General features: G+C 40.3%; 1 protein-coding gene across 1 annotated transcript in view; it reads right to left on the bottom strand.

Annotated features, from left to right (window-relative positions):
* sema4c (sema domain, immunoglobulin domain (Ig), transmembrane domain (TM) and short cytoplasmic domain, (semaphorin) 4C) overlaps positions 1-18,427 on the bottom strand; it is an 89,436-nt gene that overhangs the window by 18,914 nt on the left and 52,095 nt on the right. The window contains 5 exon segments of the mRNA XM_054611263.1: positions 554-673; positions 1,782-1,884; positions 2,288-2,386; positions 4,325-4,387; positions 8,610-8,764. Coding sequence (XP_054467238.1) covers positions 554-673; positions 1,782-1,884; positions 2,288-2,386; positions 4,325-4,387; positions 8,610-8,764 — 540 coding nt within the window.

The raw sequence follows: 18,427 nt of genomic DNA, 5'->3' as shown, positions 1-18,427 counted from the left end.
AATTCTCTACACTTATTAATAGACTATAAAACTACGGCCGATTAGCTAATATGCAAAAGGGAAGCAACGCTATCCTTTATTTATGTGTCTTGAACATTCACCATTAACTGGTGAGGATACTGACATGGGACATGCAGCCTTTAGCATTATTCTTTCAGCATTACATCATGTATGTAGCCAATATCTGCAGATTAAAGACCCCTTTACATTCGTTTTAAGGAGCCGCCAGCTGGCAAGATTAAAAAGTCTTCTGGAGGCAGTTTTTCAAACATCTCATTAGAGCTGATAAAAGCTGATGAAATGTGCTAACAACTGTCGTCATTTTAGCCAACAAAATTGTTCGTTAAAAGCCTGCTGTTGTTTAGTTCTGTGTGAAATTAAAGACCCATTGTCTCAAAAACTACAAAAAAGTCAATGTGCACTAAGCAAACAACCAATTTAATTATTTTTTATCCATTCCCTCCCATTTACTTCCCTCCAAGTCTCTCTCTTTCAGTTGTCAGCTTTACCACTTCTTTCTCTCTGTCCTTCTAATGTCCTATTTTTCACTTACCATTGAGCCAGGCAGGCAAGTATTCACTCTTCATGCTGTAGTGCTGTTGGCCCATGTTCCTCAGGATGACTGGCTCTGTACCCAGGAAGTTGTTGAGCGTTGCTGAGTACAGCTCCTTATCTGCACCAAAAGAATGCTAGCTTTAGTTTAATTCTGTTTTTCGGCCACAGTTGTACAGGCCTGAGAGAGGGACATTGGTTTAGCGTGGAGGCACAAAGAAGGACAGAGAATGGCTGCCTTGTGAATGCAGCATGCAAAAGTTTAAATTGGACTCCTGGACTCTCAGTGCAATCATAAAGCTACAAAACAGATGGGATATGCTGAAGAAATGGGTTTTGGAGATTAGATGGACATTTAATGCTTCTGTTAGAGCTGTAAAAAACATGGTGGTGTTGTTAAATGTGCAGACCGCTGAGACAGAAAAAGTGAAGCTGACTGTTTGGTGTTGATTGATATGAATGTATTTCCAACTAAGGAGTACTCATGCATCTTGGTTCAATTGGTTGAACATGATCCTTTAATGATCGTTATAACAACACACAATTCGTATTTTCTTATAGCTGCTTTTACATTTAGTAAACAATGATGTCATAGGTAAGTGTGTGCACGCAGTTTGGCAACGGAAGTAGGGTGGTCATTAACCACCAAAGTTCACAAATACAACCAGAACAAAATTATTTTCCATATCTGTGTGCTATAAGTGAATGGGTAGAATACATTAGGAATTTGCTTAACATTTAGTGTACAGATATATGCACGTATTAAGTGGAGAAACCTAGCGTGTAACAGCCAGGAGTTACGAGCATAGAAGTCACTAAATGCTAAAAACGACGTTATCTGTGGTCATGTAGAGAACATCAAATACCATGATATATACATACTTATCTGTGTTTATTATCTACGTTAACAATTTATGATAGTTACTACGGGCAACCATGGACGCATTTGGCTGAAAGTCACCAGTTAAACTGTAACACCTGTTGCCCTGAAACAGTTGTGAGTCCACTGTAGGATTATCGATCCAGACAACAGAACATGCTATTACCAGACAATCCTATGCTGTTGACAGCTTTATATCCATATTTAAAGCCTGCTTACTCCTCTTTATGATATATGTAAAACGCCACTTCCGTTGCCACCATGCACATGCATATTTTATATGGAGGACATGAATCATGCGTTCATTTACATGAATCTAAGAACAGTATGTGCTCACTCTGACACTCACCCACTATCAGGCCAGTATGCCCCTTGGCAGGGTCATATGGGCATTTACCCTTCCCATCCTCCAGGGCTGCAGTGTAGAGGGTAAACTTGTCTGCGTTGCTCTGCTAACACACACATGAACACAGGTGTTTTTTTAGTTTTTGTGGTCAGTGTGTATTATGACCCACATGACACAGCTGCAAGCTCTGTCTGTCCTTTCCGAGAACCATCGCTCCACCCCTGGTCATGTTGTCCTATCGCATCAGTGTCACATATATGCACACAACACACACACACACACACACACACACACACACACACACACACACACACACACACACACACACACACACACACACACACACACACACACATTGAACTAACCCAGCATGGGATACTGTTTTCCATGCATTTCTTTTTTTTTTCGCCTGAGGTCAGATGGTTGACACCTGTCAACACCGACTCACAATAACTCTATCGAGGGAAACACACACAAACACACACACACACACACACATGCATAGTTACCACATAGGTGCATTTGGGCTGGAAGGCGTAGGTGCCGCAGGTGTAGAGGTGCGTGTGGTTGTAGCTCTGCAGGAAACGGATGTAGTTGAAGCACTCGGTCTGTTGAGGCGAGAGGAGGAATTGTTAAAATGCCGTTGTTTGTTGGGCAGTCAGTTCTGTTTTGTCCTCTATTAAGTAAAGTAAAGTCTATTCCACCATGTAGTCTCTCTGTATGCTCACACACACCTCTGAGATTTAGCTTTAGTCAAATTCTTCAGTGTGACTTCTTTTAAAATCCTCATTCACTTGAAATACCTCAATAACCTTGAGACTAGATTATGTTTGCTGATTGTATTCTTTTATTAAAAATGTGTGAAAACAGTAGGTGAGTCAACGATGAAAGGCTCTGTCATCTTCTATTATTTATTTTTGCATGTACAAATAGTTAAAAAAAACACAAAGGCACTGAATATTGGCAGCTTTTTAGAGCAACACTTTACTTTCATGTATGTGTATGAAGTCAGTCAATCAACACTGTTATACAAGTGTCCCATTTAGGACATCCCTTAATATATGATGTAACCACAATATGTAAGTAACCTTTAAAATTAAAGAAGAAAAACAAAAGATTTATTCCATTCAAAAGATATGTGTGCAATTAGCAGTGTAATATATGCAGTGTTTTATGGGTAGTGCCCTTCAATGTCTGCGCTGTGATGAACAATAAAGCTCTTTGAACGGAATTGGAAACAGATGCTCACACATGATGCGAGAGGAATGAATAATTCAGTGCATCCACTTGATGTTTTCCTATCGCAGCAGCAAAACAATATCTGTATCTCACAGCTGTAATAGGAGCAATATGATTTTTTAAAACTAATTTTTAAAGCTCCTGGAATCAGTGGGGATAATTAGGATGAGATGTGTCTTGCAGACGGGCTTCAACTACAGGCACATAACTATAACATTACATAAAAAGACTTAGGTATAACGACGGTCAGTGTAAACACCATATGGTTATTATTGCATATAGTAAGTCAATGCCTGTCATATATTTGTGTGTGTGTATGTGCGTATATATATTAACCATATGTGAGAATTCACAGCTATGAAGTAGCTGTGCGTGCAGGATAAATATTGTTTTTTTACTTAATGCTCTGCACAACTATCTGGATCACAAGTCATCGGGCTGTATTTCATGAAACACATCCAAAAAGAGAAATTATCAATTTGAAAACGCTCAAGTATTTTTATAGCTCCTGTTTTAAAGATACTCATTTCTAAACATGTTTTTTCTTGCAGACATTTTTAGTGAACTACAGCACTCCAGTGAACTATTTCCCCTTCTGTCATCAGAGGTTATTGTCGAGCGATGAGAGCAGCTTTTTGCTCCATTTCAAAAAAGCGCTCTGTGTTTTTTATAAAATATTAAACGAGACTGAAAATGTACATTATGCAGTGTAAGCAGGGAGAAGCGCTTGCTGGGACTGAAGTGCAAAGCAGTTCACTATCTGTGTTTACAAATGCAGCCCAACTGATGGTAAGAACAGAAGGCTCATATGCCTGGACAATGTATGAGGTAATGCTGAATAACAAAGAGTTACTTCTCTGTTAAATATCATCATATTTTCAATGAGTGGAACGTCATTATGAGATTTGTTACGATTTTTTTTAAATCTGAAGGAAGAATGCTTCTCTGACCGTGGTACACCAATATAAGAATGCATATGTTAAAGTGATAGTTTGAAGAGAACATGGATACTACTCTCATGTCTGTCTGTCTGTCGTTATCATATTTTATATTCTCTTTGGAGCAGAACCATCTTAAAAGTTGCTGATCCTAACCCCATCTGGAAGATGCACACTCACTGCGTGCTAATGTAATGACTGGAAGGTTTCCAGTTCGAAGCCCCAGACTAACCTGACAAAATGTAATTGAGCTAAGTGAAGTGCTCTCATAAACTACTGTCTTAAAAAAAAAATACTGCCACTGTGCCCTCGAGCAAGGCAGGTAACCCCATCGACTCTTCACACTCTGTCAGCTAAAATCCATGTTACCTGGTTGTTCTTCCCCTTGGCAACACACTCTCTCTTCTTATCCTGCGGAGCCGGCCAGTCGATCTAGAGAAGAAAAAAAAACACAGATTCAATGTGGGCAACATGTCGTTTCCAGTAACGATGCTGTCTGCCTTTTGCCCCAATGAGTAATACATCCTGCAAGTACCAACGTATCAGTATATCATGTTCAATCGTTGCCATGGACCATAAAAAAGAAATAGATGTGTAAATGACATCACCTCGTTTCTTTCTCAAATGGTGAACTTGGAGAGACATCATGGCAACAAATGTTTTTTTTGCTAAACTCCACCTGTTGACCACTTGCTGATGTTACTATGGCAACAACCACTGACTCACAAATATTGGTATTTTTTTTTAAGTGTATCTTGGTACTAAAAAACATTTTGCACATTATTGGCCTTAATGACAGCAGGCGCATACTTTTTGATCCACCAAAAAGGTTCAAAGTGGTTTCTGAAGTTTAAATAGCCCACAGACTGAGCCGCCCAGGTGTTGCAGTATAATAGCACCGCTGCAGAGACCCAGGTTCAGTCTCTGGCAGCGACGCTTCTGAGTTAGTGGTACAAAGGAAACTGTGAGGTCCTTAGTGCAGCAAAATTCTCTAATGATTATACCATTGTTTAAAGGATCAAAGACCGACTGGCAAGAAAGTGTACCATAATGCACTTGGAAGAAGTATTACTTCCAGTGACAAGCTTTTTGTCCTCCAAAAAGTACAATTCTGCTGAAACATGTACAGACGTGGGGAGGCAAATAAAAAAAAAGAACATTTCACATTCTTTCCCACTTCACATGTCCATACTTTTGCTATTTAGTGTTATTCACAGTAGCTGCTTTTTTTAATGGCTATGTGACACACGGCTGAACTTTGCTCCGTGGACAGAGGTCCAAACTATGTATACTAAGAGGTTTCCACATCATTAGAAATAATTAAACTGGTCATTACAGGCAGAGAGCTGCTGCGAATACAATATTAAACTCTGATTTACTTGAGTGGGTTTAAACCAACAGCAATCAAACAATGAGTTGTTGCCCAGTACTGTACTGGTTGACAGACTGAGCTATACAAACTAGACTTAAAATAGTGACTTTTATATATTACTATAATATAATTAATCATTAGGATCAATGGCTTTGAAATAATGCCTGTAATATCTGTTATTTTAACTAATGCATTAGAGTTTTGAAAAACAGAGAAGATAAAATGAATCATAGCAACACCAGCAATTTATTGTTACTTCTAATTTGTCCCCAACGGATTCTCATTAGTCACTAGTCACTGTCTTCTTTATTATCTAATGAAGAAACTAGACCCTTCATTTTCTCCACACAGATCAGGTATTTTACAAAAAAACACCAGGCAGAAGTAAAGCAGTAGAAAGCTCTCCGTGTTAATGCCCGTCGACCTACAAAGACAAGCATGCCAAAGTAAATGTCCTCCACTTCACACTAACGCATGGCACGAATAATAAGCTCTCTTCACATTAGTGTCGAAAGAGTCCCAACTGATGAAAAGGAGGCAGAAACCTTTACTTTGTGAAGGACCTCAGTGCTATTACATGGCCGCTTGATTTCAGCATCTTTAAAACCCTGTGCTAATCTCTGATGTTTTTATCTCATATAGTGTAAGCATAAGTAAGGCAGTCCACGCTTTGGCCATTAGCTAATGACTAAAAATAAACACTGGTTATAGTGATACTCAAATTGAGATGGACATAAAAAACAAATGTGAAGAGCAAGGACATTTTGATATGTGAACTTGATTTCACGTCGTTTGAACACTTGCAACGATTTGCACTTAATGTAGCAAATTTAGTCCAAATTGTATCAGTGGTGTCTGAGGCACCACTTGGGAGGATGACTGAACATGATTCATAAATAATGAAAAACAAAAAGAACATAACTAATATAACTAACAATGGAAGGAACATAACTAAATAATGTAGGAGGAAGCACTTCAGACACGAATGGGAGCTGCATGTCTCAAAAAATAGTCCAAATCCGGCGAAAATACATCCCTTGGAAATATTGAGGGTATGAAAGTAATGACGAGAGACAGCGAGCAAGGAAGACAGCAGCGTAGGAATAACAAAAGTAGCAGTTAAAGAACGGAAGGGGGAGGAAGGGTGAGAGAGAATGATGGGCAGATGGTGACGGAGGGGATGGACTATTCCCTCAGTCATTTCTCTGTGTTGGCTGCTTCCATCTACATTGCACACTAGGGGGGCTGACAACAGGTGGTCTTATCATTACTGTAAGACTCATAACCCTCACTCAGACAGCCACAGCCTGTGTTGTGTGTGACAATGTGTGTGTTAGTGTGTGTGCGTGTGTATCTAATAACTGCTCATTACGCCACTAAATCAGATAACAATTCCCCAACCGCTGCAGGCTGCCTACTACACCTTCATTGGCCTGCTACAATTGTACTGATTGCAATACGGACCAATTATTGAGTGGAGCAAAGCAAAACCATGATTGAGTCTCTGAGGCTTTAGCATCTCTGCGTGTGTAAGTGTGTGCGTGTGTGTGTGTGTGTGTGTGTGTGTGTGTGTGTGTGTGTGTGTGTGTGTGTGTGTGTGTGTGTGTATTAGGTCAAGCCAAGGGTATTTATAGTGTGCTCTGAACAAACAGGTTTGCCCCAGAGTGCTTCAGAGAAAAAACAAGATACGCAAATTAAAACAAGGACAATAAAAAAAATGATTGAATAAGTGCATCGGAAACTCCGAGAAACAGGGGCCAACGCCTGTGAAAACTGTGTGTGCGTGAGAGTGCCTGTGTACTCCCACGCATACACAGTGGATATGTTTGTGCTGACAGAAGTGAAATATTGGAGCCAATAGCCATGCACATTAGGATCTTAATGTTTGGCAGCGTACTCACACTATTGCTGTTAGAGGCTTTTAGTAACGGATAACATAAATAACTTCCAAATAAAGTAATAACTTGCCAAAAGACATCTGAATTTAGTCCAAAATATATAAAAGTTGATCATGTAAAAAGGCCTTTCCTTATTAACAATGAATCTTCATATTACTTTGTTTTTGTAAGTTTACGGAATTTTATGTTTGGTGCAATAAACTGACAAAATCTAGTTAAAAGTTATTATTTAATTAAATCTAAAACACTGCACATAATGATACATGGATGATTATTAATGCTAGCTACCTTATCTTTATCTTCAAGTATCTCTTTTCTTCATCAAGGACCACAACATAAGTATGAAACTGAGTTCAGAACTTCATTTTTCACCTTCATCATCCGAAATTAAGTAGATTTGTAGATTTGTTTTTTTCATTCCATTTTCATTTAACAAACAATATTATTCATAGAGGTATTCAATCTATGATAACGTGTAGCATGTATTTCGTTAGTTTCCGGGTGCTTCAGATAGAAAATTGTCATCAAGAAACAATGTTTTCTGCTTTTGAAAAGCTAACAGCAGCAATAAATACATTTTATTATATTTTTGACCCTTAAAGGAGGACACTTTCTACACAATTTGAGAAGGCATTAATTTGCTTGTCAGCTCATACATTATTAGCTTACGGGCCTGAACATTTAATCAAAGAAGTGCAGTACAGGCCAGACCAATAAAGAACCCAACAACTAGTATGACTCAGTTGACTTTATTATGGTACTGTAGAGGTCTTTGATTATCCACCAGAAACATTTTTTGTGTGTGTTCTGAAATATGAGTCCAAAAATGAGCCAAAAAAGGATCAAACAAGGTCAGTCTGGAAGTTAATAGACAGCGAAGAAGTGTGGCAGAGATTATGCTCTATGTATTTTTTTCTTCCTTTCCTGCATATTCAAGCTGAACCTTTTCTAAAATAATTATATCACAGTTGATATCATAATTGAATTTGGCGTATTTAAATTAAGTATTTGAAAAGTGTGTTTATCTCTGCAGTGCTCAGTAACCAGGAGAAGCTTTTTGTTCCTGAACTGTCCATCATGAAGCGTTGTGATGTTAAATCTTATGTGTTATCATTTAATTTCTCACATTTCTACAAAAGCCTTTCAGACTGTGTGGGTGTTTGCAGTGGCAGTTAGTCAGAGGCTGTATTGTGTGGATACAATTGCTTGTTTTTGAATACTTCCTATCCTTCCCTTATTAAAGTTTTGTCAAATTTGACTCCCCTTAAATGGAAAATACAACTTTTAAAGCATTGTGTGTGTGTGTGTGTGTGTGTGTGTGTGTGTGTGTGTGTGTGTGTGTGTGTGTGTGTGTGTGTGTTGTGTGTGTGTGTGTGTGTGTTACCTGAGGCCGTAGCTGTTTGCTGATGTCATTGGGGTCAAGGGCGAACAATGCCTCCCGTGCTCCGACGTACAAAACCTTCTCGTGGTCAGACAGAGTCAGCATGCTGTAGTTGAACACTCCCTGAATGCTGAACCTCGCCATGCTGTCCAACACATCTGGATAAAGACACAGAGGGGCATCGTTACATTGCTGTAAAAATGCTCATATTTCCTTTTCAACTGATCTGTTGACAGATGACAGAATTAAAAAAACCTGAGAAGAACATTTCACACTTCCCCAGTTGGAATTGGTTGATGTCTCAGCTTATTCACACCGCCGAGCCTCGCCTACTCCACCACCTATAGCTCAATGTCATCAATTCTGCTCCCACGGTAAATGGTGAATTTCACCCACATGTTTGCTTTTCATTTGGAACTGTGTGCTGTAAACACAACATTTAGGTTCACAATGTGTGAGAGCTCCTGCACAGTTTAACCCTGTGGCAATCTCTGCTCCCGAACCTCCACCATCTCAGCTTCCACCTGTACAAGTCTGCACAATTCTGCAATCCATAACCTAGTTTCTACCTCCATTTAACCCTCACAGCTGCTCTTATTAACATTTCATTAAACATTTTTTTGTTCTCTGCAGTATTTTACATACAAACACTCTGTTTTAATGATAAACCCACTGTACACTACCTCCGCTAGACCACAATGAGGACAGACAAAGTAAGCAGCTAGCTGGTGAATGTAGCATTTAGAAGCTAAAGATCAAGATATTCCCTTCAGGAATTGTTAGAAAAAAAAAACAGCTTACAGTAGAGTGATGAGTGGCCTTATTTGCCAGGTAACCAGATACACGACTCAAAAGTAACACTAATGTTGCTGTTGTGTGTGTCTGTAGGATGTGTAATTTATATGACAATATTGACAGATTTTTCCATCCCCTCAAGTGGCAAAGAATATCAATTCATTTAGACCTTAATGTTTTTGTTGGTGGACTGGCTAGCTCATAGAGTCCAGTTCAGCCATTGGTGGACTAACTGCAAATAACAAAGACAGTGAAAATAATAAAGATCATCTTGGGATCACACAAGCCGCAACACATCGGGCTAGGGGCGCAAAGTGGGGGGGCACCTTGAATACTGAGTACCCCCGTACTTCCGGGACTCTTGCTCAGGCCACACCCATCTTCGATCTCTGCCTTTGTTTTGATCGCAACAACAAATCTTAAAAGTTTCCCAACTGCACCTTGCAGAAATACAAACAACTTAGAACTCAATCATCCTCAGTGGTTGTTCCTACAGTTGGTTTCTGCAGGAATACATTCAGCCCTCGCTGACTCACACTTAGACTCACAAGGTGAAAAAGAACACCAGTGTCGCTGTCAGGCTGGCAATCAACTCAACTGATGATTCAAAAAAAGTATTTTTCTCACTAAAAGCTCTCACGGCTATAACTCATAATTGAGTTTGCTGAAACTACCCACCGTATCAACCTCTAAGATCTGTTGTAAATGATTCCTGCAGGATGGAACACTGCACTGAAAGCTTCCCAAGCTCTGTATTTACTTTAAGAACCGGGAGCAGAAGCCAGTCTTCAAGGCAAGTCTGATAAGTTCCAGATCTGCATGTCAGAAGAGAGATAAGGTGGTCTTCCATTTAGAGGAAGCTGTGCAAATAAACAAGAAGCGATATTGCACTTGTCCCTTCCAGCCGTTGTTTTGATGAAGAGTGCAGTGCCATGTGCTGTTAAAGTTATGAAACTAACAGCAGAGAGAAGGAAGCTTTCTAAAGCTTTTAAAGTAGCACTATATTGATTAAACCATATTCCCACACTGATAGAAATGGTTGCAAGTCTGCACCATTTGCAAAATCTGAACTTTTTATTTTAATCTATAAAAGAAACTAACCGTCAACAGCTTCAATCAGCCATTGCTTTAATGTGAGTCAGTTTGTTATCGAGCCGGTCGCCGGGAGGTTTGCATTCATACACTTTTTCAATAACCATTCCATTAAGAATGAAAATTTTCAAATTGAGAAAATCGGCTAATCTTGTTTTGTAAAACAACCTAAATTGCGTTTTGCCTCGATTGGACACAGCTTTTAGACTAAAGATTGTTAAAGTACTCCTACAATCAGCGCTGCAGCATTAAGAAGAGAGCAGCTTAATCAAGGCTATATGCAGAACACCTATACTCAACAAAACAGGGATTTAGAGTCAGACCTTATTGCAAAAGGGAAAATGTGATCCAACCTGGACAGAATGCAGAGAATAGGAACATTGATAATGGGAGTAAATCTGTGGGTGTGATTAGATTGTTCATCATGTCATGCACATCTTGATGCAAATCCCATTTTAATAAAGGCCTTTTACTCTGATTAGGCTATCACTCAAGAGTATTAACAGAATATTAGCCTCCTTGTAAACCCAGTTATTGATCCTTTGACATCAAATAGCCGACTCGATGTGATTTGTCTCAGGAGTGTCTGATTTGTTTAGGGAGTGCCCACGTTTTTGGATTGTTCCTGATTCCCGCGATCGCAGACCGACACAAACAATCTCAAAAAAGATTAAGAGAAAATCACAAAATGTTCTCTCCACGGTCCCATCTGCAGGGTTTGTTGAAAAACCAGAGCGGACTTTTTTCATCACAATTTGTAAAAAAAGATACACCCACTTCTTTTGCTGTTCACTCCCACCCACACACACACACACACACACACACACACACACACACACACACACACACACACACACACACACACACACACACACACATAAAGACGCCCAGACACACGCACACACACGCCGTTCAAATCCCCTGACTAGCATACAGACAAGCTAGTGGTGCAGAGCAGATGCAAGACAGGAGGAAAAGAGAGAAAGGATGGTGTTTAGTTTTCATTATCCACACTCTTGTTGCTTGTAGTGTCACCTTGTCTCCTCTCTCTCACTTTATCTGGGCTGATAGAACGTGTGCACAACGCCTGCGCTGCACGTAATGCGATCTCATAAAATTGAATAAGAATATTCCTTTTTTTATGTTTTCGACAGCTTGAATACTTTCACTTCTTTTGCCGTTTCCCCCGACCGAAAATAGCAGCTGAAATCCAGGGAGGGAACGGCAGGAACTGGTGTGATTTATGGTGTGACTAACTGCTCATGTGATGCTGTGGCCTAGTTGGGACTAAATAGACTTTTATACATGCAGGAAGATGTACTGGATGAAGGAGCTGTGTGTGTTTGTGGGTGTGTGTGAGAGAGAGAGAGAGAGAGAGAGAGAGAGAAAAGAAAGGGAGATTAGAAGTGAGGCCTGTTACTGAAACCCTCAACCAAAGTCATTCAACCTTAAGCCAGTTTCCGTAAGACTCCAAAAATACAGTGTGATCTCTCTCTATACCTCAATGAAATTTGAGACCGATGATAGCGCCAGAATCAAGACAAACAAAAATCTTGAGCATGTACTTTGCAGCCAGAGATCTGTCCTGTGACAATTTTTTTTCCCAATCTTATTTTCTCTCTAGACTTTTATTTTGGAGTAAAAATTTTTTTTTTAAGGCCATCAGGCTGTACAATTGGAGCATAAAAACGTGCCTTTATTTCTCATTTCAAGGTGCTGGATCCAAGATTGGGAGCATTTTGATTGCCTCTCAAGGGCTCTCAACATGTCGACAATGGGACAAAGCCTCATAACTAACGATGCTCACAGTGCTAACAATGCAAAATACGGGGAAAGTCGAAAATCAGACAGCATTATCAGCTGTAACCGCCGTATGAGAACATCTGGCCACATGCGCTAACATGCACTAAAAGCAAGCATGGCCAGCCCAGGTATGTGAGAGAAAGAAAAGAGAAGCTCGGATAACAACACACAGAGAGGGAGAGCGACTTCATTCTCTGCTCAGGTGGACATTACTCCACTATATCTTTACATATATAATATATTAATGCTATATTAATGCTCTAAATGTCAAATACAGCTCCTTAAACATTTAGCAAGTTGAGTCTTACAGCAGTCTGATTCGCCACTGCACATCTGTCACATGATTACAAAAAGTGTCTTTCTAAAAGGATGTTTTTTTGCTACCACAGAGTGCTCATGTGGACCCCTTGGAGAACTGGGCCAGTGGGCCCCAGGTTATTTGAGTTTTTATTCCTGACTTTTGCAAAAGCTGATATTACACATTGGGTAATTGTCTTCTTTAAATGGGACTATTTTCATATAAAAAGATACAAAACATTCAAAGTTTTAGCGATTGACTCGAGAATTGTGCTGAAAAAACACTAAAAGCCTCTTAAAAAGCATTTTGACCATCATAGCACAATTAAAACCCTTCCACTTAAACCCTCCAGCTTACATGTGTGTGTGTGTGTGTGTGTGTGTGTGTGTGTGTGTGTGTGTGTGTGTGTGTGTGTGTGTTTGTGTGTGTGTGTGTGTGGATGTGTGTCAACAACATGCAGCAAATCTGCTCAAGATATGGTTAAAAAAAACAATACCTGAGAGGTGGCATGTTGTGAGAGGCCCAGGAGGATGGAAGGAGAGAGGTAGAGGAAAGAAGGGGAATAGGTAACCAAAGTAGGGAAGGAGGGATAAGTACAGACGTCAGCTTATTATGTGAAGAGCAGCGGTGTATAAACATTGGAGGGTATGTACGGATGAGGGAGCTTGATGAGAGAGAGTGAGGAGAGAGAGGCGGCATCCTCAGGGGAGAACTGAGCACATCTGCTGTGTTCCACACAGCCGGGCAAGAAAACTCCCGAGCTGACACACTTTTACTTACACACACACACACAAATCAGTGCACGCCTGAACACACGAACACACACAGCATACACAAAGTTTATGGGTAAGCTAAAAGACACATTGCATTTGCACAAACACACAAACACAAACACACACACACACACACACACACACACACACACACACACACACACACACACACACACACACACACACACAGAGTCATGGATAGTTCTCCAGGGTACCTGCTCAGTGACTTGAACATCTCTCCACCAACAGAGGGAAAGTTTTGCTCCGAGTGGCTTGTTTGAAGTGATCAGCGGCTCTGTCATTAAGAGGCGATACGGGCAGAAGCACTTACCATCTGCCACCACTCTGTGGCAGCCCGATGGCTACCTGCTGTGTGTGTGTGTGTTGTAACTTGAGTGAGTCTGGGTGTCTTTATAACAGACACAAGGCTGTCCATACCTGTGGTTCATCCATATTTATGTGCAAGTGAACAAGTGCATATGTTTTTTTCTGAAAGACAGTGTGTGAGTTTGAATTGATGTAAACACCATCTGTAGGTTTAAGAGAAATCTTATTTGATGTTTTCACAGCTGTGGAGAATTTAATGTAAGGGAAACTTAAATGCCAGAATAAAATAGGCAATCCAGTGTTTTAATAATGACTGAGCAGAGAAGGAAAAAAACATATAAAAATCGATGTATTTCAAAGCCTAAAGGATGCATATTATACAACTGGCCTTGCATTAAATATACAGCAATGCAGCTCACAACACTATCCTTCCATTTTTCTGAAAAGAATCAGCTCTGTATTTACCGGATGTCAGACAATTGAAAACTGTTTAAAGCTTTTAATTAGGAATGCTTGAGAGTCTTTCCATCTTTTCAAGGACCTTGTGTGTGTTTGTGTGTGTTTGTGTAAGAGTGGTTTGGGTTAAATTACAAGGCCTTTGATGCTTCCAGACAACAGTTTGTAGGGAGCAGGAGAAAAGGGAGAATATAAATAAAAGAGCATGAATAAGAAATGGAGGGCAGAGACAAGGCGAGGCATAATGAGTCCAACAGATGAGGAGAAATACAAACAAAAGGGTAAATAGAGAGCCAGAATAGAAAGGGAGAATACAGATGATGGACAACTCGGAGGGCCTGACCAAGGTCAGTAACTCTGGAGTCAGGAATGATCAGAGATCAGTGCTCTGCAAGACCTCTTCATCGACTGTATATGTGTTTGAGACTGTGTTAAAAAAATATGAGCATTTCTGTACCTGAGTGGGTGGATTTTATATTGTTGATAACACAATGCACATTTAAATAAAAAACAACATTTTTACCACTATTTTTAGGTATTAGTTTAGAGCAAATACATGGATGAATCATACTAAAATGTTATCTCATTGAGTAAGCTAAAAGCTGTATATAGCTTTAGGCTATACTTGACATTTCTTCTGACCATTTGACAAAAGTATTTAAGTATTTTGATTGATTTCCTTCCTTTCAGACTTCCATTATATTCATTTTATTTCAATTTCTACTGAAAGAGACCTGAAACATGCTTCAGAAAGGTAAACTTAAACAGTGAATCTTTTTTTGTCAAAGACCAGTGAAGCTGAACTCCACCAGCAGCCGGTTAGCTTAGCTTAGCAAAAGACAGGAAGCAGCTAGCCTGACTCTGTCCACCTAGCAGCACTTCTCAAGCCTTCATCTAAACACATCATATCTCATTTGTTTAAGCGTAAAAAATGACAGGTTGGGATTAAGCTCAGCACACTGGCTGCTGGCGGAAGATTCAGATTTAGCGTACAGACATTGTTAGAGAGTGGTGTCAATCTTCGCATCTAACTCTCGGCAAGAAAACATTAAAGCATATTCCCCAAAATATCTAACTTTTTCTTTAAGCATATAAAGAAGACCTTTAGCAAAAATGTCCTGTAAAAATACAGAAGTATTTAAAGCAAAATGAACTATAAGTATCAAAAGTTAATGTGCTGGTAATGTAGAAAAAGGTCCTTTTTTTAGGCCGTATATCATTATGTATTATATAATTGAATTATTATTAGTGATGTAAAGATAATGATGATGTGTGGGAAACTTGTTAATTTTCTAGCTTGTTGAGGCAAAGCTAACACCTTTATATACTGTTAGTATAGCTTATTCTCACAGTGCCTTATATAATGCCTTTAAACTCACCATATGTATAAACTTAATCTTCAAAGTAAAGGTACATTTAGTGGAGTAAAAGGTCAAATATTTTCCTCTGGATGTTGTGTTGTAAGTACTTGTACTTGAGAAAAGTACCTTAAAATTGCACTTGCACTTCTTTTCCCCACAGTCAAAGACCTGAACAGGGCTATTTGGAATAACATCTTCCTACTTGGGTCATGCCAGAGTGTGTTGCTTCTGCTTGAGTGTCCTTTAGTGCACCACAAGGGAGAGTTGTCACACAGTTCCAGTATACAACTTCAGTATCATGCAACAATATTGCAACTGCAGACAAACATTATCGAGAGGATGCCACTATGTAGCTAACAGAAGCCCAAGGCCTCCTGAGGCTAATCAAGCTGTGATAATAAGTGACTCTTAGGAAAGCAAGCAACAACTTGTGTAAATACTGGTAGCTTCGTGGTGACATCAACAAGTGGATCTTGGTAGAAAGACACTCAGGGTATGTATATAATGTGTTTGTTTCGGTGCTTGCATGTGTTCATGCATGTGCACACTTCCTTGTAGGGTCATGTCTCAGCTTCACCACCCAGCTCAGCCCAAGTCAAACCGAGCCAGACCGAACAGAACTTCGATATAGGGTTTAAGAGGGCGATGAAGGAAGGAGGGGGAGACGCGTTGTGTTGTTACACGGCCGGCTGAAAAGGTCTCGCTCCGGGCCTCGACTCTGTAATCTGCCTCCATCCGCCCTTCCAGCGGAGCTCCAGCCATCCTCTCCCTGTCTGCTATAAATACATCCAGTCTCTGCTTATAGCTCGTAACCGCCGAGCCACGCACTCACCAAACTATGATTAAAGGCCTATTTTAGGGAGAGCTTTGAAGCAGCGACAAACACAGAGCGAGAGGCAGAGACAGACAGACAGACGGAGGAGGGAAAGACGTCGTGCAGCGGCCACACAAACATGCAGATATACCTAGGCGTGTGCACACACAGAGCATCGTCAGATCCTCATCTGAGCAGGTACCCTCTTTGAATGAAAAAAAAAACAACAACAACAACACTGTGCCCACAAAGGCACACACACTCCCACGTGGATGCACAAGCTTTGTCTGCTGAACAGATGACAAGTTCACAGGAGAGTCAGGTGTACGACAGAATGAGAGCATGGGTATAGAGAGACACAAGAAAGGGAAAGATATACATGCAGGTACTAGCTAGATCTGCAAGAATAACTTATCGTCAACAGTGGAGTGAATTTAGGTCATTATGAAAAATCTGACATTGTAAAACAAGAATAAATGAGAATCATAGGATTATTCAACACAAGGAATTCATGGACTTGACTTGCTTGTAACTGAATAAATATGTCATAAAGAATAATAGCAAGTACGCTGATGAAATTACATGTTTTTAAGCCAAATAATGACTCGCCTCTGGACGGCTTATGTATATGTGTAAGCCGTTGTTGGTTGATTATGTAGCATTTGTGTTTCCCGTACAATTTCACTATTACGTTTTTTCATAAACGGTCATGGCAATATGGAGCGATTGAATGCAGCGGCATTGGTAGAGCGAGATGAAGGGATGGGAGAGTGGGAGGAGAGGAAGTGGTAAAAGTGGATTAACACAAGAACGGAACAAGTGAGCCCAGTGGGGGGATGGGGAGGGGGTTGGAAGTTGGAAGATGAAAGCGGGACGAGGGGGTGGGGTGGGGGGGAGACAGCCTAGCTCGGTGGGGGTCGCGATGCAGCCCACAACAAGCTGAACAGATCATCAAGAGCTGGATGATGCCACAAGTGAGGTTTTTACCATTACAGCGTCATGGTTCAGAATGCATGACTGGTACAGCAGCAAGCACCAGCTGGGAAGACTTGGGCCTTTATGCACATGTTGTGGTGATGACACACACACACACACACACACACACACACACACACACACACACACACACACACACACACACACACACACACACACACACACACACACACACACACACACACACACACACACACACACACACACATTAGGATAGGCGGGTGCCTGTGGAGCTCAACATAGCACTGCTTTAGTTTGGGAATTTGACTCACTGAACTACTTACACACCAACAATTAAATATATTTGCTGATTCAGAAGAACAGTGAATTCTTGCCCCTCCTGTCCTCAAACTGGGGACACTTCAGGCTGGGGTTTGAACCACCAGCCCTGAAAAGCTTACGATTCAAGACAAACCCTGTTCTATCACCTAAACTTCAACTTCAAGCTGTACAGTAGATTTCTATCAGTAGAGTACCATTACTTATTACTCAGTACCGCCCCTTTTGAATGAAAGGGACTCATTGAGTAGTTATTGTGCGTACCGGGCAAAATAGAGAGTTCCTGCTCAACAATCAATTAAATTCAATTCAATTCAGTTTATTTTGTATAGCCCAGAATCACAAATTACAAATTTCCCTCAGAGGGCTTTACAATCTGTACACATGCGACCTCCTCTGTCCCGGAACCCTCACATCGGCACAGGAAAAACTCCCCAGTGGAGTGGGCAAACATGTGGAGCTATGTGAGTCACATCATGTGGTCTTGTTCATTCAGAAAGCTGCTCGGCACTGTAGTTTCCTGCTTGTGCCTCAAATTAAGTATTCTTGCACACGATTTGTATTCCTATTTGCTGCATGAACAGGTTAACCTTCCCTCTAGGCTGTTTTTTTGAGACCTGGCACTGTTTCTTTTCATTTCAATTCAAGAACTAAATGAATGGATCACATCATTTAGTCCATAAAATAGCAAATAAACAAATGAATCACAAACTCTTACACACTCTCTGTTTTCTTCAACCAATTGTCAAAAAATATATATTAAAATATTAAATGGTTGCTGATTCTTTTCCTGTCTTATCTTCTGGAGTAGAACTGTATAAGTTATG

This window comes from Anoplopoma fimbria, chromosome 13 (genome assembly GCF_027596085.1).
Source record: "Anoplopoma fimbria isolate UVic2021 breed Golden Eagle Sablefish chromosome 13, Afim_UVic_2022, whole genome shotgun sequence".
NCBI classification, from domain to species: Eukaryota; Metazoa; Chordata; class Actinopteri; order Perciformes; family Anoplopomatidae; genus Anoplopoma; species Anoplopoma fimbria.
Note: the sequence above shows the minus strand (reverse complement) of the source record. Positions and strands in the feature narration are given on the sequence as shown.